This window comes from Thamnophis sirtalis, unplaced genomic scaffold (assembly GCF_051295495.1).
Source record: "Thamnophis sirtalis isolate CommonGarterSnake01/CBP01778 unplaced genomic scaffold, rThaSir2_p1.2 scaffold_13, whole genome shotgun sequence".
NCBI lineage: Eukaryota > Metazoa > Chordata > Lepidosauria > Squamata > Natricidae > Thamnophis > Thamnophis sirtalis.
The window spans coordinates 29,619,182-29,642,946 of NW_028261393.1; the positions used below are offsets into that span (position 1 = coordinate 29,619,182).

General features: G+C 44.0%; 2 protein-coding genes across 2 annotated transcripts in view; both read right to left on the minus strand.

Annotated features, from left to right (window-relative positions):
• The window catches only part of KPNA6 (karyopherin subunit alpha 6), a 28,760-nt gene extending 11,499 nt beyond the window's left edge, over positions 1–17,261 (minus strand). Inside the window, exons 1-5 of the mRNA XM_014057650.2 lie at positions 17,198–17,261; positions 3,200–3,336; positions 1,556–1,651; positions 1,011–1,110; positions 391–485 (exon numbers count right to left, since the gene is read on the minus strand). Of these exons, the coding sequence (XP_013913125.1) occupies positions 391–485; positions 1,011–1,110; positions 1,556–1,651; positions 3,200–3,336; positions 17,198–17,201 (432 nt within the window). The 5' untranslated portion in view covers positions 17,202–17,261. The remainder of the gene's footprint in view (positions 1–390; positions 486–1,010; positions 1,111–1,555; positions 1,652–3,199; positions 3,337–17,197) is intronic.
• A 1,490-nt stretch (positions 17,262–18,751) lies between these two features.
• On the minus strand, positions 18,752–23,279 carry FAM229A (family with sequence similarity 229 member A). Its single transcript, XM_014057674.2, has 3 exons — positions 21,796–23,279; positions 20,782–20,919; positions 18,752–19,043 (listed from the first exon to the last, which is right to left on the minus strand). The coding sequence occupies exons 2-3, from the start codon at positions 20,898–20,900 to the stop codon at positions 18,941–18,943; spliced, it is 222 nt and encodes a 73-aa protein (XP_013913149.1). The 5' UTR covers positions 20,901–20,919; positions 21,796–23,279; the 3' UTR covers positions 18,752–18,940.
• Between the last annotated feature and the right edge of the window lie 486 nt (positions 23,280–23,765).

Genomic DNA, 23,765 nt, shown 5'->3' on the forward strand with positions numbered 1-23,765 from the left:
CGGTTTTCAACTATAAACTGCCCCTCAGGAAGGGTCTTTATACGTCGTCATATTAAAGCATGATTAATAATGTACATGTCTTTGAAGGGCTGATAGCCTATACTTATTCAGGGATAAAGAACTAATAACGAAATATTCCTATGCTTAAAGCAACAGTGGATTATGGCTTCAAAGTCAAACTTGCAGACTTTGAAATAGCCATACAACAATGGTTTAAAATTTTTAATAGTAATTTTATTAAACATTATAGCCGTACGTCTCTATTTTTGGTATTGTTTTTTAGTGAGATGTCTTTGGTCAATTGAATCACGACCACCGACATAAGCAGGACAAAGACAGTGCAAGCTGTAAAGTTGATTAAGATCTCCAAGAAACAGCTGGCCCTCCTACCTGTAGTGTGCTGTTTTCACTTCTCTTGAGGAACTCAACAAACCTGTCCACAACTCCCTGAGTACTTATCACCTCATCGATTGGAGGATTGGGCTCTAAAATAAAATTTAAAAAGAAACTGAAGGATGGGAACAAAATTAAATAGATATCAAAAAGCATTGGGTAAGGCTTGCCTATCGTTTGGGAGTGAGGGGATGAATATCACAATCCCAGCTTGCACATAACCCTTTGCAGACATGCCATCGCCAGCATGGCGGTGATGATCTCTCCATCTAACTGTCTGCCCAGTTGAGGCTGTGATTCTGTATAACACAATGTATGCTTGCATTTTATCCGTGTTTAGCTAGGTATGTTCCTTACACACTACTGGGCACGTCAAAACTTAACTGCTGAAATTTAAGGCATTTAAAAATTGATTTGTAATTCAGTACAATTAAAAATGAGCAGCTCAGATAGTCGGCTCCTGCTGTTAGATTTCATGTGTTCAGTCTACTCACCTAAAGAAAATTTTCAGATATTTTTGGCAAAGTATTTGAACAACAAATATATCTTGAGGACCTAACAGAAACACTAAGTTAATCTCACCAACTCTTCTTAAAAAGAGTTACAATTGAATGTACCTTTTGAAAGTAGCTTCCTGAATCGCTGGGTAGTTAGTAACTGAAGATCAGGATCTTCAGAGAACAACATTTTCACCATCTCCATTGTGATCACACCCTCCTGAAAAGAGCAGAGTTAATCCATCACCAAAGTTAATGCCCACCTTTCATAACAATTCTCAAACTTTAGATTTAATTCAGGACTATTTCAATTTTCAAGAAGATTCCAGGCTAGAGTTAAGAGGAAAGACATTTAAATCCCAGGAAATTCTTTTACAAACCTTCTCAGAGATAGAATAAGGTGTATTGTACCAAAGCAGATAAAATGGGTCACCTAGCCCAGGGATGGAGAACCTGAGGTCCTGCAGGGGTAGCTGATAAATCCCCTTTTCTAGCTCGAAGCTGATTGCCAATACTCAAAATGAAATTGGCAGGTTGATTTCCTTATCTTCTGGGGCAGAAAACATTTACAAAGTGCATGGACGATTTTTAGTATTATATAGATGTCTTACGGATATTGAACAAGAGAGAGAAGTAAGAAGGAAACATGATATATCTCTACTTACACTACCAATTGTAGAGCTGACCAAGGAATCTACCAGGGGACTGTCAAACATAGCAGCATCTTCATTAATTAGCTCCACATTTCTCCTTTTAAAGAGCTGCAATGGAAAATGAGTGGTCATAGGGGAACAAACCAAACCCTGATTCCGAGTGGTCACCCGCAGATTGCTGAACGGCTCCTCTGCACTTCAGTGTTGTAACCCAACATTGGTAACCATCCTGCCTTTTGATGTTTCATCAAGCAGCTCCTAATTGCCGTTCTGCAAGTAAGGGCTTCTATAGGTGGCTTAACTGAAAAGTAGTTTGATGTGATTATTCTTATTCTTTAGTACTATTGCAAGGTCGCACAAGGGCAAAACTTAGTCTGACCTGGCACTCACAATCTACAAATGTAGATCCCTATCACCCTATTACCAATCACTCCAAACCCTTCTCATGGCTTCATTACTCTAAATAGTTCTTACCCCTTCAACTGCCAGCTGCATGTAAGTGACATAAAATTTATATTAAATTCATACACAGAGTGTGTGTGTTTTAAGAGCAAAGAGCCTAACAGGAAATACTACTGTCTTGCACCAAGTGTCAGCAGACCTTTCTTCCTTTTCTAAAGATCAACCAGAATGTGACATAAGATAAAGCTTGCACTTTAGAGTTAAGTCATGAGGTTCCTCTGAACAGCTGCTCAGCCCAGAACTGCTCCCATTAATCTTTTTGTCATCCACAATGCAATCTTTCAGTTTCGTTACCAAGCAGACACATATTTTTCTCACTACCTGAGCAAGTGGGATGACAGGAATTCCAGTGCCGGGAATTAGAAATTGACCCTGGTTTATATTCTGAGATAGCAATTTACTGGCAGATCCTTCAACCCACCCTACAATACAAGTAGTTCTCGACTTATGACTGGCTGGGTGCTTAATGATCATTTGAAGATACTATGGACATCCAAAAGGTACTGACTGTATAGCCCAGTTCCGACAGCTGCATCCCCAGTTGTCACAGGAACACATTTGGTTGCTCAGCAACCAGCCTGATTGATGGCCATTTGAAGCATCTGACTTTTATGTGACTTGTGATTTGTGCTTTTGCAAAAGTGCCCCATAGAGAACAATGGGTTTCACTTAATAACCACAACATTTATCTACCAACTGATGCAAAAAAAGGTTGTAAAATTAGATCTGGTCACACAATGTCCCATCTTATGGCCATCACAATTTATGATCGCAATGGGCAGGTTTCATTATTGTCATAAGTCAAGAACTATCTGTATTGCTGTTACAGCTGCTTGTAATTTAAAGAATATTTAAATAATTTCACTGAACTTAATTTGTTTGCATTTTTATTGCTTTCTTAACCTCATTTTATAACACCAAAAACCATAAATAATCTTAGCGTAATTCTATTATTAGCACGATTCTCTGATTGCCTTCTCCCATTTTCTGTTACAACACAGCACCAGAAATCAAATGGTATATAGGGACACCTGATTGAGCAGACTAGAAGACCTCAATGGCCCCTTCCAACGCTGTTCCTCTGTTATTATCTGTTTTGCTATTCTTCAAAGTACTGACTCCCAAGTATCAGATAAACCCAAAATTAAACAATACTTCTAATTCACTCCACTTTTGATTGAGTGGATTCCTTACCTGCTGTTCCCGTTTCTGTTTGCGTAGCTGGATCCCCTCCTCTTCTCTCCTCCGGCGCATCTCCTCTGGGTTCAAAGCTTTGTTTTTGTAACTTTTCATTCTGTAATTGTTCTCTTTTGCTGGGCTCGCCATGGTTTCTGCAGGCCAGAAGAAAAAAAAAGATGCCATCTTTTTTGCATTATCAATAGAAAATAGGCTACTTGCTTGCATCATGCCCTGGGGCAGGAGGATACCAAAGGATGCCATCATCTGGAGGCCTGTTCAGATTCTGCAATTAGTCACTCCACTGAATTGATCTGAAAAAATCCTTGGCCTTTACCTTAAAACCCTTCAACATTTTTCAGTTTTACAGGGCCTTTTTAATCAATCTGTACAAATGTGATTAGGTAAAACGTGGCTCAATAGCAGCAACTGCGAGAGGGATCTTGGAGTCTTAGTGGACAGTAACTTAAAAATGAGTCAGCTGTGTGCGGCAACCATCAAAAAAGCCGAAGTAATCCTAGGCTGCATCAACAGAGGGATAGAATCAAGATCACGGCAAGGGTTAGTACCGCTTGGAAAGGCCACACTTGGAATACTGCATCCAGTTTTGGTCGCCGCAATATAAAAAAAGATGTTGAGAGTGCAAAGAGCACTTAAGATGCTGAAGGGCCTGGAAGCTAAAACATATAAATCATGGTTGCAGGAACTGAGCATAGGTCTGTCTAGCCTAGTGGAAAGAGGCCTAGGGGTGACAGAATAGCAGTCTTCCAATATTTGAGGGGCTGAGGTGGTTCATCAGGCTGCCTGGACTGATTCTGCCCTTGAGGCCTTGAAAGGTCAGAAGCCACAGCCTGAACTGCCCTTGGAAGCAGACCGGGAGCCAGTGGGGTTCATGGAGCAGATATGGGACATGGCCATCCTAGGGGCCCCAAAGGCTGTGCTCACTGCCACCCTTTGCACTGGCTGGAGCTCCCCAACGGACTTCGAGGGTTGCGCCATGTAGAGCCCACTGAAGCAGTCCAGAGAAGAGATGACCAAGGCTTGAGTAACTGAGCGCAGGGAGTCCTAATGCAGGAAAGGTCGCAGCTGTGCAAAAGTCCTCCGGGCCATGCCTGACAGTGACTCCAGGAGAACCCCTAGGTTGCAAATTGGGTCTGATGGGGAGGGGGGAGAACCCATCCTGAACTAAGGGTGACACTTGGATCCCGAGGCTCCAGGCACCCAAAGCCACTCAGTCTTGCCAGGATTCAGTCTAAGTCTGTCATCCCCATCCAAGCCCCCACAGCCTTCCAGTACCGCAAAAGGGTGCCCACTGCATCACTCACTTCACCCAGGACAGAGACCTAGAGCTGGGTACATTTACCAGCATATCAAATGGTAGATGTTAGATAGTTCTGAGCCCTGAGGGACCCTGCCAGGAAGCAGTCAGGCCTGGGCTGGATCTTTCACTCCTTATCAATCCTGATTGGGACCAGCCTCGGAGGAAGGAGGCGAGTCAGAGAAAGTCTGTGCCTCTCAGCCGCCCTCTCTTGCATTCCGTATCTAGAAAACCATGGTCAATGCTACTGAAGCCACGGAGGCATCAAAGAGGGCGAGAATGGTGACTCTGCCCTCACCCCGCTCCCACCAGGCATCATCCAGGAGTGCTATCAAGGCTCCATCCCACAGCCAGCCCTGAATCCTGACTGAAAGAGACCCAAAAAAGAAAAGATGGTAGACTGGCCCAAAGTTGTTCAGGCAGGTGGGGTTGAATGATGGTTTTCAAGGAGAGATCAAACCTCCTTAAAAGATCCCAGGAATGGTTCCGCTTGCACAGCATGAACCCACCTGCTGCTCACCGCTCTGGAGGCTTTTACCAGCCAAGAGGGCAAGGGTCTGATTGACAAGCGGTTGCAGAGGACTCCTTATAAATACCAAATACAAATATTGATACCCACTGGACAATGGCAAGAGAGCATCATATCTATCTCCTGCCTACAGGCACTACAGAGACAATGGTTACGATACAAAATGCTAGACTTAGTTGAGCATTGGCTTGATGTAAGATTTAACTAAGGCTTCACTATTATCACTCAAAAGCACAATTTGCTTTTCAAAGGAGCATCGATGGGCCTTCCAAATTCTCCTGGAGACCCCACTGAGAGGTAGCAATATTTGAAGACCACCGATTTCCTATTTTAGAAGCTTGGTTCCCACTGGGAATGTCCAAAAGGTGCCCCAAAATGTGTATTGGTAAACAGTTATCAAATTTCAGGGGACACCATATTTAAAAAACTGTCAGGAAAAACTGAAAGACTTCAAAATTAAACTGAAAACTGACAAAAAAAAGCATCCATAATGCACAGAGAGTCAACACCTGTTTATCTGATGCTAGACTCTCAATAACTTTCAGCCAGCCTTTAATCTGGAGTTTTTTTCGATCTCTCATGATCTGTCCTGATTAATGATGTCATAACAAAGATACACAACAATGGCACTGCTTTTCCATGGCAACAAGGTATGTCACAAGTAGTGATTTGTGACTTCATTGCAAAGCCAGACTACAGAACACAACAAAATGAACTAGCAATAAATAATCAGATAGTTATGTGGCTTTACTTGGGATAACTGCAAAACTAATCCTGGTAAATTGCCATAAAAATGAATTGGCAAAGCTCAATCATTCAATAAATCAAAGGATCAAACACCTTTAGCAATGAAACCCAGATATTTATCCTTTTCTTTTTATTAAGTCTCAGTTTCAAATCTTCACAATCATCAAACCATAACAACGTAATCTAATAAAATGTGTGAACTCAGCCACTGTAAACCATGGTTTATGCCTCAGCAAGAATCTGAAATAACCATAGCTTGGAACAATGTATGGCTGAATTTCTAGTTCAGAGGTCAACAGGGACCCAGAGGCTGCTTAGAGCTTTAGCTGCTTTCCAGGACTATCTAAATACATTTAATATGCCAGCAACCACAGCTAAATTTGGCAAGCTAGAGAATAAAGTTTAGTCACATATTTTTTTCTCTTTGCTCTGAACATCTCATTCCGCTTCCTATTTAACAATAAATCTCTGCTGAGTAATTGTAGAAATTCGCATGTCCCAAAGCAGGAGTTGAATTGCTGAGTCAAAGCAGCAAAAACCAGACAGTGAAACTATTATCAAGTGCATTGATCAAGCATCACAGGATTTAATCCCAAATTGCACCATAAAACATGGAGGTCCAAGCAGCAGAACTGACACAGTTTGATGAGATCACATGCTGTCACTAATATTCACTGTAGGTGAATGTTATACTCAACATACTGAAATTGAGCTACTGAAGAGGGTGTTTTGGGAATTAGGAACACCATTCTCTGCTCAATCTAATCCCTTTAAAATTGTATTTAACCTGGCAACCATACTGATTAAATATATATACCACCCATCTCACAATAATGTTTGTGTTCATCTTTATATATCAGCTACACACATACCTACACACACACACACCAGCTCCACTGAATGTTTTAAGCCTGTGTGTGCAAATTATTTTCATTTTCAGTCTTCGGACCTACCCAATCTCACAAGCTATCCTTCCCAGAGCTTGTACACTGCTTCCAAGTTTGGGAACTTGGGAGCAAACTTCTCATACCTTCCCACATTTTACTGAAAGGTCTCTCTAGGCGGAGCCAATATTTACCAGCTCTCTGTTCCTGATCTGAAAAAGCACAGCACTTACTTTGTGATGTAAGCTGCTGAGAAAAACTAGATGAGGCAGCAGACAAATGCAACAAATAAATACATGCCATTAGTCAATCTCTCCGAGTCGAGAAGAAAAAGCTGCAGCAAGTGAAAAGCTATGTTTTTGCTAAACAAACAAATCCAATCATATGCCACATTTCAATGGCATAGAAGCAAAGCGCCAATGCTTGCTTCTGGCAAAGCAGATGCTCCATTAGTCTAACATCACCTGTACGCTATGATATCACCTGTACCTTAAACCCTGGTTTACCTCTGCTTTTCTACCGAACAAGAAAATTCTTTAATTGCTACAAAACTAGAAAAGACTGTCACAAACATAAAGTCACTACATATCCAAGGGCCAGAATAAAACTGGGCTGGGAAGAAGGGAAAAAGAAAAAAAACATGATTTGGACTATAAAAACCTCAGGAGAAATTAGAGCAGACTATGGTTTTCATATTCATGGCCTCGTAAATAGCAAAAACAAAAACAGAATGTCCAAGGATGTAATCAAAAAAAGAGGCAGCATGCAAGATAACCATCATGTAACCATGACCAAGTTAAAAGTTGATTACTTCCTTCTAGAATTGCTTATAAGATGTCCAGGAACATTCAAGTAGGAGTTAATAAGTGCAAGCACTTGTCAATTTATGCTCCTTGGAACAAGCCTCCCACTCCTCAAGCTTGTTCCATAGACTTTTTTAAGCAACTCAAAGATGGTGAAGGCAAAATAGGAATGTGCAAAACTGATAAGAGATCAGGCTTATGCAGGAATTAAAAAACAGCAGCTGCCCCCATTTCCCCATTCAATTCAGACACATCATATATTGTTTTGTACTTAACCAACACGTTATATGCCAAACTGTATATACATTTAGATTAGATTAACAGAGTTGGAAGGGACCTTGTAGGTCATTTAGTCCAACCCCCTACCCAAGCAGGAGACCCTACACCATTTCTGACAAATGGCGGTCCAATCTCTTCTTGAAAGACTCCAGTGATGAAGCTCCCACAACTTCTGAAGGCAACTTCTGTTCCATTGGTTGAGTGTTCTCACTGTCAGAAAATTTCTCCTTATTTCTAAGTTGAATCTTTCCTTGTTCAGTTTCCAACCATTATTGTTTGGCCTTCAGGTGCCTTGGAAAATAGCTTAACCCCCTCCTCGCTTTGGCAGCTCCTCAAGTATTGGAAGACTGCTATCATGTCTCCCTTGGTCCTCTCTACGTTGAATTTCATTTTGTTAGATAGGGCCCAGTGTTCAAGTCTGTCAAGATAGATTTGGATCTTGAGCCTATCTTCTAGGGCAGTGGTCCCCAACCCCCAGTCCGCGGACCGGTGCCGGGCCGTGGAGTACCTGGCACCGGGCCGCGCAGCGGCCGGGGGCCATGATCGCTGCAGCGGCCGGGGGCCATGATCGCTGCAGCGGCCGGGGGACATGATCGCTGCAGCGGCCGGGGGACATGATCGCTGCAGCGCAAAGGCTCCTGGGCCGTGCGCAAAAGCTCCTGGGCCGTGTGCAAAGGCTCCAGGGAAGAGAGCCCCGCGCTGGTACGCACGTGATATATAAACAATCAATGTGTCGTCGCGAACAATGCTCCCCCACCCCTGCGCGCGCTCAGCGGGCCACGGTAAAATTATCAAAGGCTGACTGGTCCGCGGCGATAAAAAGGTTGGGGACCATTGTTCTAGGGTAATAGCTATTCCTGCCAGCTTAGTATCTTCAAATTTGTTAAGTTCCTCTTGTATTCATCCAAGTCGTTTATGAAGATATTGAAGAGTACTGGCCCTAAGATGGAGCCTTGTGGTACCCCACTGTTTATTTCCTTCCATATAGATGTAGTACCATTAAGGACTACTACGGTTTGTCAGCCAAATCCATCTTATGGTGATGCTGTCTATCCCACTTTTTTTTAGCTTACCAAGAAGTAGGCTGTGATCTACTTTGTTAAATACCTTGCTGAAGTCTAAGTACATTATGTCCACAGTATTTCACGGATCTATTACATTAGTCACTATGCTGAAGAACGTTTGGCATGTGAAAAATAAAAACTCAATTCCTACAATTTCCCAGCCAACATGGCTCATTACATCCTACAAGTATAACAATAATAACACTATATTAGCAAATCAAAATAAGAGAAAAAACTCCTGCCACGACAATAAATTACAAAACAAAGGTCATTCAGTTCCAGTGGGCACTGAGCCACCTCCCAATGGCCATCCAGAAGAGCAGTCTCTTCTGCCCCCTCGCCCAAGACCATCACGGAGAACATTTTTTTCACCAGCATTCTTCATTTTATTTTCTATCTGGAAATAACTTATTCCGGCATCTGGAAAATGCCACACAACCCCTAATGTATTCTGGGGAAATACAGACTTTGTACAGGATCAGTGGTTTCCTGTTTATTTTTTTATGAAAGGATTTTTTTAAAATAAAATCAGATGAAGAAAGATGCCCAGGCAGAAGGCACCCTGGTGCTTATGAGTAAGGTACAGAAAATTGAAGCATTAACCAAATCATGTTCTGGGTATTCTTATTTTTCAATTCTTATTTGTAGAAATAGTTCAATAAATAAAGGGGAGTATTTGTAGGTCAGGATTGAAATGGGAGATCCTTGATGTTCTCTGAGCTTGGCTTTTTTCTTGCAGACATTTCGTTACCCAAACTAGGTATCATCATTGGTGCTGGTATCTAGTTTGGGTAATGAAACGTCTGCAAGAAAACAACCAAGCTCAGAGAATACCAAGGATGCCCCCCAGAAACAGTTCAGCAGTACTGATCAAGCACTGTGTGTGTCAGGGCTCCAAGTTAACACCCCCAACGGAAGAATCTGGAGGCTTCAAGTTCCTCAAAAGTTCCATTTTATTAGAGATGTCATATTGGCACAACTGGAAAAACCTGAATCTGAAAGTTTCCAGGTTTTCCCCACCCAAAAGAAAGTCCAAGCACCTACCCGGTACCCACATGTCCATCACATGACCCAATCAGGGCACTGTCCCAACTGGAGATGCCTCTCAGTCACACCCCTCCAGGTGCGGGACGGAATGTCCTTGACTCTCAGAGAAAGGAATGTTATTATGACTATTTCTCTCCCCAGCTCCATACAATCCCCCCTCCCAATTTCCCACAGCACTAAATGCGGCAGTCCTGAAGATCGAATACCCAAGATGGCTTCCAGGCCTGACAGCGTGTTAACATGTGTGCTAACAGTAGTGGTTTAGGGTGATACCTATAGGAAGCCACTTCCATGAAACTTATTCAAATCAAAACATCTCAATTGGATAGAGAAGAAGCCTCAACCACAGAATGGTTTTTCAACTAATCGTGACCAGCTCAACCCTCCCATTATAGCATCCCCTTTAAATGGTTTGTACATGTCCAGGTACAGGTAGTCCTTGACTGGCAACCACAACTGAGCACAAAATTTATGTTGTTGAGAATTCGTTATGTGAATTTTGCCCACTTCACAACATTTCTTGCCACTGTTGTTAAGTGAAACACTGCAGTTGATAAGTTAGTAATCTGGCTGTTAAGTGAATCTGGTTCCCCGCTGACTTTGCTTGTCAAAAGGTTGCAAAAAGTGATCACATGACCCTGGAACGGTCTTAAGTATGAAGCAGTTGCCAAGCATCTGAATTTTGATCACATGATCCTTGAGATGCTGCAAAGGTTGTAACTGTGGAAAACAGACATAAGTCATTTCTTTCAGTGATGTTACTTTGAATGGTCATTAAATGAACTGTTGTTAAGTCGAGGACTACCTGTACATAACCGTATAGTCTTGCCTTTGCAATTGCCCCCCAAATATCCTTAATATAAAATTCAAATAACCCTGTACCATCCAGAACTGGCAGACCTAAATTCTCAGTCCATCAGTCTGAAAAATATGAGCTGAACTTTCAATACAACTGGAGAATATAGAGTTGGGGAAGTTTGCATTAAATGGATTAGGATTTTCTCAAAATCACAAAATAAATTCCAAGCTTGATATTTCTGTAATTGCACAATTCAAAAGATATTCCTGAATAGAAAGATTTCAAGAAAACAAGAAGAGACTATTTCAAGTATTCTTCTTTCATGTAAATTTTATTAATTATAACTGATAAATTTAAGTAGATTCTTAACTTACTAAGTATTTTGTAAGTTTACTGGTAAGAAACTGGTTTTAAAACCTTCAGTTTTAGGACATAAAGAATGGTACCAACTCTGGATGCAATGCCCATTAGTTCCTTGCTATTAAGGGATATTTATTAGGAAACTGGGAAAACTACATAACACTTTTTAATAATCTTTTTTAAATTAACTTTCTTTTCCACTTTCTCCAGGACATATAAAATGGCAATAAAGAAAGAAAAGAAACATAAAAAATTAATCCAGCTGAATAAAAGGAGTCCCAGATGTTCTGCCTAAAAGGGTTCTCTCCATGGAGCCAGCCATCTCAGCACGCAGAGGCCATCAACTACCTTTTACAGGTAGTTCTCCACTTAGAACCACAATTAAAATCTTCCATTGCTAAGAAAGAGAATTCTGTGAATTCTGCCCTATTTTAAGTTCAGAGATAATCATAGAATTTACTTGCCCCCTGGTTGTGTTTCATTTCCTCAATTTCTACTGCCCTGTTACTCTAGGTCAAGAACTTTATAAATTATGCATTGGGGGAGGGGGCTCAAGAGGGGACCTACCTATTCGGATCGCCTGATTCTGAGAATGCTGTGAAGGATAATACTCGCTTGAACTACCCAAATAAATTACTGAGGGATTCACCACCTTGTGCACATTTACCATAATTCCTTACACAAATCAGACCCCTTTTCTCTAAACTTGTAATACCTACTTTGTCAGGTGAATGATTTTTGTAAAATCTCAGGTGGAAGCCCTTCCCAAGATGAATATTGGCATGCAGAGGTAGTCCATTTGTCTCCTAAAATTACTGAGAACAGCTTATAGATGTGCCACGCCTAAGAACTTCCCCTGTAGCATCACTGCCCATCTGTGTAAATGTACCTTAAACTGACTTACAGACAGAGAGAAACCAACAGTGATTGTTATATATTTCACAGACTGGTAAATGGTTATTATCGAGTCATCTCTGCACTCTTAAGACCTCCTTTCAGGAAACCTGCTAACTTAATGTGGTAAGCAATACACCACAAATAAATCAATAATAATAAATTAAATTGGTGAGATTCTGATTTTGAGGCATAAAAAAGCAACATGCCCTTTCATTTCCCCTCTCTGACACAACCTGTAGACTCCCAAGTCACAAGGTTCAGCATTTCTGCAACACTCCCAAGCAGGTTCAGTGACTGAGCCTTGTATGCAAAAGCTGCATCCTCCCCAAGTAAACTCCCCCACAGGGGCACTGGCAAGAAAATAAACCCACCTAAAGATGCGAATCTTTTAGAATGGCAGAAGGGTATCAACAAATTTGTATGGGCAGGAAAGAAGCCGAGGGTAAAGATGAAAATAATGCAAGATGTACGTGAGAGAGGAGGATTGAAACTACCTAATTTAAAACTATATTATGATGCAGTGACATTATCTGTAATTAGTGATTGGACTCATTTAACCAATGATAGAATATTGAATATTGAGGGACACGATCTGGTATTTGGTTGGCATGCTTACCTGTTATTCAACAAAAAATTGGATAAGAATTTTAAAAGTCATATCTTAAGAAATGCTTTACTGCGGGTCTGGAAAAAATACCAATATAAATTAAATGACAAGATACCCATGTGGGCAATTCCTAGACACGCAATTGAAAATATGAATATAGCACAAAAACAGGATAGAATTACTTACAGACAGCTTCTTACCTCGGAAAGGGGGGTATTACAATTAAAATCCTTAGAGGTATTAAAAGAGGAGAAGGTAGTTCAAACATGGTTCCAGTATGGGCAATTACAGGCTAGGTGGAAAATAGATCAAAAAATTGGTTTTATCCAAGTTGAGGATAATTTGTTTAAACAAATAAGAGATCAAAGCTTAATGCATATAAAGAGGATATATAATGTATTAATACAGATGGATTCGGAAACAGAATTAGTCAAAGATTGTATGATAAAATGGGCTCAAAATATTGAAGAACCAATAATGTTGGAGACATGGGAAAGAAACTGGGTAAGAAATGTGAATACACAAGCTCAAAATCTGAGAGAAAATTTTTACAAGATGTTCTATAGATGGCATTTAGATCCTAAAAAGTTGGCTTCTATGTATCCGAATGTACAGCCTAAATGTTGGAGGTGTGGTTCTCTCGATGCTACATATTATCATATATGGTGGACCTGCCAAAAGGTTAACGCATTCTGGATAAAAATATGGTGGGTTATGCAAAATATCTTTAAAAGAAGGATAAAGTTTACTCCTCAGTTATTTTTACTAGGTATATGTACTGATTTTACAGTGGTAGAGACTAACTTGATTCTGCACCTAATAACGGCAGCAAGACTGTTGGTGGCGCAATACTGGAAGAAGGAAGACTTGCCTACAATCCAAGAATGGACATTGAAAGTCACAAACTTAGCCGAGATGGCTAAAATATCGGCATATCTTAAAGATCACTCAAATGAGAGATATAAACGAGACTGGAAAAAATGGATTGACTATATACAAAATAAATACGGGACCAAGAAATTCCAGTTAGCCTATGCTTAAGATCAGAAATGATTTAAATTGTTTAAAGTTAGTTCAGCAAGAAGAAGCTAAGGTCAATGTAGAATGTCATTGATTTCTTTATTTCTTTTTTCTCAATAGATTTTAGATTGTGTTAGTTAAAAATCCATACCGTGTACGGGTTCTGGGAAGTCGGGGGAGGGGGGGAAGGAGGGGGGGGTTGGGGGGGTGGAGGGAGGGAGGGGCATACAAAAAAATTGTACTTCAATGTTTTAATGATTGACGAATGATGAAATATTTGTGTTTTTTAAAAGAAATAAAACCTTTGGAACAGAAAAAATAAATAAATAAATAAATAAATAAATAAATAAAACCACTTGATATATCAACATTTTATGGTATTTATATGTCCTCATACAAAAATTCTTGTACCTGCTACCTATTTGCATACTATGCAGATCACATTTTTGTTATGAAGAAGGTATTTCTTACGCCAGACCAATCTCTTTCCTCTAAATTCAAAACATAGTTAAAAAAAAAATGTGCAGCCACTTTAGGTAGCTTTCAATTATCCGATCTTCGATCAGTCTTTAACCCAGTCCACTATTCCATCTTGTTTGAAGGCTTCCACCATTGTTCCGCTGCCAAAGAAGTTCCCTATCAATAACCTCAACAATTACATACCACTGACACTCACTCCTATCATCATGAAATTCTTTGAGAAATTGGTCTGCCAGCACATCATTTCTGGTCTTCCACATACATTAAACACCAGTTTGCATACAGAAGAAATAGATCTACAGAGGATGCTCTAGCCATCACGCTTCACACTGCTCCGACTCATCTGGAACAGGGGTGGGGGATGGGGGGCTATGTGAGGATGCCTTTTGTGGATTTTAGCTCTGCATTTAACACAATACTTTCACATAGACTAGTGTCTAAACTTATGGATCTTGGGCTTTCTTATTCAATCTGCCTTTGGATTACGGATTTCCTGTCTGGCTGCTCTCAGAGGGTCAGATTAGGTAACCGTATCTATTCAGCCCTTATTCCTAACACTGGTACAGGGTTGTGTGTTAAGTCCCTTACTCTATGCCAGTGATGGCGAACCTTTTTCTTATGGTGTGCCAAAATTGCACACACGTGTGCTATTGTGCGCATGTGTGTGCCAACTCAAGCTCCCCACCCAGCTGTGCATGCGTATGCAACCCCTCCATAGGCTCTGGAGGCTTTACTGAAGCCTGGAGAAAGCAAAAACGCCCTCCCCCAGCCCTCCAGAAGCCGGAAGCAGATCGTTTTTCGCCCTCCCCAGGTTTCAGGAAAGCCTCCAGAGGCTGGGGAAAGCAAAAACTGCCCCAATGCGCCAACCAAAAGTTTGGAAACGATCAATTTCCGGCTTCCGGGGAGGGCAGAGGAGGCCATTTTTTGCCCCTCCCCAGCCTCCGGAGCAGTGGGGGGTTGCAGGCAGTTACTGCGGATACAGCCGTATCGGTAGTGGCTGGAGAGCAGTGGCCACTGTACCGGTACAGTGGCTTGTTTGGCCCACCCGCCGACATTCCATGGCTGTTTATAATGCAATTGCGCACACGCACACAGTGTGCAGTGCCTGTGCAACCTCCGCCGAGCAGCTGGGTGTCGCAGGGCGGTGGCGTGCGCAAGTGTGCACAGCGTGTGCCCAACTAGGACGCCCGGCCATGTGTGCAGTGTACTGGCTGTGAAGGGGTCCGGAATCCACCACTGCTCCAGCTTTCCTGAAGCCTAGGGAGGGCAAAAAACGGCCTCCCCTGGCCCTCTGGAAATGTGAAAAATCAGCTGGCTAGTGTGCGCATCTGAGCTAATGGCTGCATGCCACCAAACATGGCTCTACCTGTGGCACATGTGCCATAGGTTCACCTTCACAGCTCTATATGCTTTATGTGCATGCATTCCCACTCATGCTAGTAATGCTATTACTAAATTTGCAAATGATACAACAGTGGTGGGACTCATGGGGGAGGGGGAGAATGAGTCTGCCTGTCGAGATGAGGTGGACCGGTTGCTTTCGTGGTATGGAGACAATAACTTAGTCCTTAACACCAATAAGAACAAGGAGCTTATAGTGGATTACAGAAGGAATAGATCAGACATCCAGCCCTTGGGTGTTGTCATAAAAGAGGACCTGGCCTGGAGCGCTTACATTGCAGCCCTGGTCAAAAGGGCCCAGCAGAGATTATGCTACCCGAGACTTCTCAGGAAACAGCAACTGAGTGGAAAACTGCTGGTGACCTTCTACCGTTGCACCATAGAGAATATTTTAACTTACTGCACTTGTGTCTGGTTTGCCAATTGCACAGTGGCAGATAGGACAGAGCTCCAGAAGGTCAACGTCATTGTCCAGAGGATCATTGGCTGCCATCTCCCCTCTTTGGGAGAGCTTTATAGCTCCAGCTGCCTTAAGAAAGTTCAAAAGATTCTTAAAGATCCATCTCATCCTGGACACCCTTTTTTTGAACTTTTACCGTCTGGCAGACAGTACAGGATAATAAAAACAAGGACAAATAGGCTGAAAAACAGCTTCTAGAGCAGTAACTATATTGAATTCTACTGTATAGTGCAGTATCAATGCAGTATCAGGGTTTTCAATTTCAATTGTATAGAACGTGAAGGATGTGTGTTAGTGTTTTATTTTTGTAGTTATAATGTATATTGAGGATGGCATTTAGTTCCTTTGTACGAGGTGCAATGACAATAAAGCAAACTTATCTTGTAACTATAGTTTAGGGGTGGTCACCAGATGATGGGAACTACAATTACCACAATCCCACGTTTAAGTGAACTATGGAAAGCCGGAGGGGCCACTATTGTTTCTTCTGATAAACGCATCAGTCCAAAGGCGCAAAGGCTTACAAGGAAAGGCCATTCGGCAGCGAAGGGTCCGGGCAGTCGAGCCTCCCCCCTCGGGCCACTATCTTTCCAAGCTGCTCCAGACCGAAATCCTCTTCACAACCACACGCCAAGTCTTGCGGCGCCTGGAGGGCCAGCCTGGGAACGCAAGGCCCGCTGTCTCCGGCCCGGCGCCCACCAAGGCCTCGCGATTCCCAAGGAAGGTTTCCCAAATGGGGGAAGCAAGGAGCCCCTGGAAGGAAAGCGGGGGAGAGGGGCGGCCTCGACCACTTTTGGGCTCCCGGTCGCTTCGGAGCCCGGGCCCAGCTTCCCCAGCCGGGCGCTCGACCGCCATGCGCGGGGCCTCCGAGGGTGGAAGCGAAGGTTCCCCTGGCCGGAAAGCTCAGCGGAGGGAAAGCGGGGGAGGGACGGAGAGAAAGAAGAGGCGAAGCGGCTTCTTCCCTCCCCCCCCCCGAGTAGCGCCCCGCTGAACTGCCCGCGCGCCGCACCGGATAGCCGGACGCCCCGCGCTAAAGGCTGCGCCCTCCCCGCCTCAGGGAGACGGAGCGCCGCTTTTTGCCCCGGACGCCCAGCTTCGCCGGGGACCGCGGTGTGCGGCGGGACGAGGGGCGGCCTGGCTCTCGTCGGCGCCTCCAGACGCCTCGCCGGCCACGCCCCTCCGCCTGGAGCCGCCGCCGGAAAAGGGGGGACGCTGGGCGGCCGCCGGGGCGCTCTGGGGTGGAGACCCGACCTGACGCGCGCGGGAGGGGGACGGGGGGGGGAAAGAGAGAGAGAGAGAGAGACTCCGCCGGCTGCCTCACCCATGTTCGCCGCTCCGTCCCTCCTTCGCCGACAATATGGCGGACAGGCCAATGGGCCGAGCAGACGGGCCGGCGGGGCGGGGAAGCAAGGCGGAGTTTAACAGAAGCGACGGCGGCCGAAGCGAGACAGCACGCACGGCGAGCCCTCGCGCCGAAGCTCCGCCCTCGCAATGCCGCCTCGCTGGGACCGCTGCGGCTCGGGGCTTGCGGGCGCCTCCCAGCGGCCGGCCGTGAGCTGCAGGCGAAGCGCTGGTGGGGACCCGCCAATCGGCTGGCGGAGCTGCTTCTTGGGCGCGTATGCAGCACCGCAGCCCAACTGTGCGGGGACTCCCATCACCCCCGGCTGCTGTCCTGCGACGCTCTCGGGATGCCCCCTCCCCCGCGTCCAAAGCCCCAGATCCAGGATCTCTGGGGGAGAAGAGCAAGAGGGAGAGTCTTCTCTTAACTTTCTTCCAGGAAAAGAAAATATTTTTAATTTGAATTTATTTTATTTTTATTTTTCAGTGTTTTTATGCAATTTAGAAACGGCCCATCTGCCTCACAGGATGATTCTGGGCATAAAACTGTACACAATATAAAAGTGCTCTGGGAGCCCCAACAAGATGGCCAGGGGTGTGGGTCTCAAGATTTTTTCAAAGGCCCGGGAGAGGGGAAACACCACCACCCTGTTGCCTCCGAGAGAGAATGCCAATACAGGAATATTTTTAACAGCAATTGATTGGCTAAGCAAGCTATTTACTATATCTTTTTTAAATCTGGCCTTTTTTGTTTGTTGTTTTTACTCAGACAAATGTTCATGTGACTACAATTAAAATACACAATGTGATTTTAAAAAAACCAAGTCAAGATCATCAAACAGAGACTGTCATACTTTGGTCATGTCATGAAAGTTGCCTGGGGGTGTGTGTGTTTCAGTCCTGCTGGGGGTGATCACTGGCAAAAGGAGAAGGGGCCGTTCAAGCTGGCTGGGCACTATAAAGGATGATACTGGGATGATGGTGGTGGATCTGAAGAGGCAGAGGGGCATGGAGACTGCTGACCCATAGAGTGGCCGAGGGTTGGACATGACTGATGACAACGATGCCACCTGGCAGCATTAAAGTTTTCAGGAGAAGTTCTGGAGCAGAAGCCGGCCTCTTTGACTCAAAGCCACCTTCTAAATTCCACTGGAGGCCAAGAGAGGGAAGTGACAGACAGAATGGAACCCCCCCCCCAATTCCATTTTGGAAAACAACTGGATCCCCTCTGTGGAGATCACTTCAATTCCCACACTCGCAGACCTGGAAATGAACAGGAAGAAAGAGGAGCTATGTAGTTCTGCTGTCTGAGAGGACAGAGGAAGGACAGCCAAGAAGCAGACTCTATTACTAGGACTGGTTGGTTCACATTATCCAGTGGATGGGCCAGCCCCATTATGGGTGGACTGGGGAAACTGGCTACTAGCTAATCTCTGCGCACACTGATGGATGCTTCCTTTTGTGATTCCTTGAGACTGGGCCTTGAGCTTCCCACCTCTGTTGAAGCCTCAACTCGGCTCCCTCTGGTGTCAGTGGGGAGGGGGTTTGGGCAGAGAGAAACAAATCAGATTTCCAGGAAGGACAGTCACAGAAACATTTTAAGGTGTCCTTTTATTAAAATGTGCGTCACTGTTCTGTGTGGCTTGCTTCACTGTTGTCTGGCTGTCAGTGTGTTTCCTGGGACAGCCGCTGTGGCCTCAGCACTTGAGCCGACCTGGGGGAGTCTTCAGGTAGTTCGTGGCCTGTGGCTCCCACCCATGGCAATGTAGACATCAATGGGGACATTGGGCAAGGTCAGGCAGTGGCACCCTGGACATCTTCGCAGCTGCCTGCCCAGGAAAGAAAGGGAGGGAGAACCATTGGGTTTGTTAGAAAGTGCAGATGCACTGCTGCCCAAGACAGCAAAATTGGTTCCAGGATGTCCTCCTTTAAAAAAACTTTGTGCTGGCTGAGAGCCTGAATTCCTCCACAGTGCCACCACCTAATCCAGGGGAGGAAATAATAGGAAACTGATGTGCTGCAAAGCAAAGGACCAATTCCAGCATCAACATAATTTCTACTCATGCTGCTAGATGCCTGGGCATATATACTTCCTAAGAAGGCATGCTGCCCAAAATGGGGAAGAGACATTGAGGTAGTAGAAGGGGGAAGCTTCTGATGGAACCATTTTAGCAGTGTGCCTATTCTGCTCGATAGATCTTTGGAACCAACCACATCAGCAGGACAAAGTAAATCTCCACAGGTCATTGCAAGAGTGGTTATAATGAAAACCGCCCCTTGGCTACTTGAGCACCATGTCACAACATTGTTGTGAAGAGGTGGAACTCGTCCCGTGAGGTCACCATGGGCATTGGTCACTTTGGCTTCATTGGGGTTAGGGATGGCTGCCAATGCTCCTTTTTCCCTCCCCACAGCCCTGCCAGCCATTCGGTGAGCATCTCCACCTCGTGCCTCTGCCCCAATCTTCTGCTTTCCGTGCTTCAATCCGACAAGCCCCTAAATCCTTTCTAATAAGCTACTACTATACAACTAAGGATACAAACTTAGTTTCTTTAGACCAGTGGTAGTCAACCTGGTCCCTACCGCCCACTACTGGGCGTTCCAGCTTTCATGGTGGGCTGTAACTCTGCTTTATAAATTTTATAAAGTAAAGTTACTTCCCTACTTTATAAATCATCATTATTATGGAATCGGTGGGCGGTTAGAAAACTTTACTGCTACCAGAGATACAAAAGTGGGCGGTAGGTATAAAAAGGTTGACTACCCCTGCTTTAGACCATGTTTCTAGGAAAATGGCTCTTTCTAAAATACATTTTAAAACTCTTAACAAATAATCAATTTTTTTCATAAATTGTAACAATTTTTTTCTTCCACGTGTCCCATCTACAGGCACTGGGACCAGAAATTCCATGGCTAAGCAAGGCAGTTGTGAAGTGAGCTACAACCACTTTTACCATCTTTTCTTGCACAATTGTTAAGCAAATCACTGCAACTGTTAAGTGAATAACATGGCTGTTGAATAAATGCAGCTCTTCCCATTGACTTTGCTTCTCAAGCAGGCTGGGAAGGTCGCAAATGGAGATCACATGACCCTGGGATGCTGCAACCATTATATAAATACATGCCAAGTATTGAGCACCCCAATTTTTATCAGATAAATGTGGGGATGCTGCGATGCTTGTGAGCACACGAACCTGTTGTAAGTCACTTTTTTCAGTGCCGTTTGTAACTTCAATTGTCGCTAAATGAATGGTTACAAGTTGAGGACCACCTGTACCAGGTGTTCAGCTCTGGGCTGGCTTTCTAAGCTAAGTTAACATGGGGCTCGGTGATTGCTGGAAGATCCAACTCTGAATTGCCATTTACCTGACTTCCTGAAAAGGACATTCGTATATTCCGGTGGGCCACTTTTCTTTCCATAGGGAGACCACCACCCCCTTTCCCACTCTTAGACCAGCTGGTTGCTCACAGCAGAAAATACAGGGAATGAATGACTGTCATGCTTCTCCTTAAAATCCAAGGAACAACACGCGCAGCTTTGCTTCTCTCTGCCAATTCTGTGCTCACCTTGTTGCAGCGCGCTCGGGGGCAACGGGCTCCTGAGTTTCGGGGGCCGTTGCCAGGCTGGGAGAATCTCCTGCCTCTATTGGAAATCTCCGAGCTTGTGGGGTCTCTTGGGAGCTCATGTCCGAGCCCCAGACCTGTCTGTTGAAGAGGAGAAGGGTGAGCAGGACCTCCTTTGTTCAACGCTACACGTTACCCCACTTTGGAGACCCCCAAATGGGCCTAGAATTGCCTTTGGAAAGGGTGGCCATGAGGACAAGGCAGAGGACTAAGAAGAGCAACCCAACACCAGCTAATCTGGCAATACAAGGAGGCCCCTAGAGGGTCCCAAGGAATTTCTGGGGGCCCCACACTCAGACATTCATTAGCCCATTGCATGACTGTGATCTGAGAAGTTAATTTTAGATTTTCAAGTCTTATTTTTTGCATGCAATGTCTCAAAATTATTTTAACACATAAATGGAGTTGGAAAAAGAAGTTGGAAGTCAGTTGACCAAGTTGGAAATGAAACCAAAGAATCCCTGCGTCTTCTCTCCACTGGTCTCCCCCAGAGTTTTGTCTGGTTCCACCATTACATCGTCCAGGAGAGACCTAGTTCTCCTGGGCCTATCGAGCCACCTTCAGGGTTTGTTTTGTTTTATTTTGATTTGGCTTCTTTGGCTCTTGTTTTTATTTTATTTTGCTCTTCTGATCAGCTGTCTTTCTTTTAATATTTGACTTTTAATTGTAAATCACCCATGACATTTAGGAGTCAGCCAGCCTATAAATTAAAATTTAAAAAGATTTTTTTTAAATGTAACAAGTGTATCCTATGCATGGTGATGTCACCAAATACTTAGTTCTTCTATATTCCTGATTAATGTAACCCAGCCTTGATGGGACCACAGGCTATTAGAAACTACTTCATAACCAAATCCATGGCCGATTTGTCCTCCATCTGCCCCATATCTGGACAGCTCTTCATCATACAATGGCTCTACTTGTAATTTAAATTTGAACATATGACTTTTGTGGCACCTGGATCCTGGCACAGAAATCTTCTGTGGGAGAAGTGTCCTAGCGTGGTGGTTTCAAACAGAGGCTCAGGGGTTGAAGTCTGAAGGCCTTCCTCGTTGGGGAACAAGGTCAAGGTGGGTGGCATTACCCATCCCAACATCAAGGAGCCCAGTGGTTTTCCTCCTCTCTCAGAGCCTCTCCCTCCCCACAACTCTCCCCTAGCCTCACCAATCGAAGGAAGGCGGAGGAGTGCTCCCTACAGTCGACCTGGCAGCTTGAAGGGCCTACTGCAAAGGGCAGGCTGGGAGAGAGCCTAGAGGGAGGCCACGACTCCACTTCCATTGTGACACAGAAGGGTGGCGCCTGCATCACAATGGGACCTGATCTTCTCACTGCTTGGAGTTCTAGGCTAAGGAATACCAGGCCTCCCTCCAGTCATCTTCAGACCATTCCTTTCCTGAGCCTCTAACATCAAACGGGGGCTTCTTTCTGGGATTTCTCCAGGCATCCACGTGGTGGGCAGGAATGGAGAGCCAATGATCTCCCATGAAGAAGACAATAAGGTCAATACGAAAAGCCCAAAAGCCTGGCTCTACTGCTTGGCCTGGGGCCACAACGGGCTCACTATGTTGGGGGTGGATGACCATCAGGTAAAGAAGATTCTCTCCCTCATGCTGCCCATCATCTTGGTTTTTAACTTTAAAATTTTTTATTCATTTTTTCTACTTTTGTTTTTAAGCACCTTTTAACTTTTTATTATATTGTAAGTCACCCAGAGTTGCTGTGCCAGTGAGATGGGCGGCATAGAAATGTAATAAGACTCAGCAGAGTGCAGGTTGAACACCAACAGCAGTCAGAGAACATGACTGAAACTCCTTAACTTCACAACACATGGACAGACTTAACAGGAGGTGCAACTGGGAAACTGTGACCATCCTAGAGCAAACCAAGTCCAAAAACGCTAGGGAATTTCTAGAAGCCTGGCAATTAACACGCACACAGAGACAAACAACATCTATATACTATTCAAAGGAGACAATTAAAAAGCCCAAAAGAAAACAAATAGAGCTAAATACCTTTTCATCAGCAATCAATACCCAGATGAGCACAGCCAACAGCAATGTTAACATTAGAAACAAGCAATACTCTGATAAAGGAACCAGCAATTTAGACTAAAAAGCTGACAGTAAACAACAATCCACTCAAGGAAGCATCAGGACCACTCCCACCAACACTGACAGGGCAAGCCACTAGTATATAAAATCAGAGCAAAGCCCAGTCCTTACTAGCACTGATGGTGTTACCTAGTTTGGGTAATGAAATGTCTGAAAGACACAGCCAAGTTCAGAGAACACCTAGGACACTACAAATTAAGTAAACAAATAATTTAAAAACCATGTTGAACCTCCAGAGCAAAATTTACTAAGGAGACTAATACTTTCTACATAATGCTGTGTTCTACAAGCATTTGCTTATAAAGAGCAACGATTGCCAGTCATCCTGGATTACAGCAGCTATACTTGTTCTGGGGCTTTTTTTTTGAAAGAGACTTTGCCTCAGCTGGGGAAAAATAACAGAAAGCAAAGTCTGCTCTTAAATTGTCTCAGGAGTGGAGATTTCTCAGGAGAAATGTGATGCCTGTTTTAGTTTCTCCAGATCTGGACTGTCATAACATTCACCTACAACTACAACTACCTACAATTACTGACTGTGAATGAAATCTATGCTCCCAGTGTTCAAGATGGCAGCTACCAGGTTGGTCAAAAGTAGTCATGCTACTTCAAAAGCCACTTTTAAGAAGTCCATAGAACACCACCAGCAACTAAGGAAATCTTTCTGTTTAAAAACAAGGAGTCTGAAGATCAAACTGGTTAGGGGAAAAACAGCTGCAGCCAACTTGAAGAATGAGCATAGACAATTTTGTGATGAGCCTACCATGAAACTGAGCTTTGAAAGGGTTTATGCTTAAACATGACAAAGATGCATTAGAC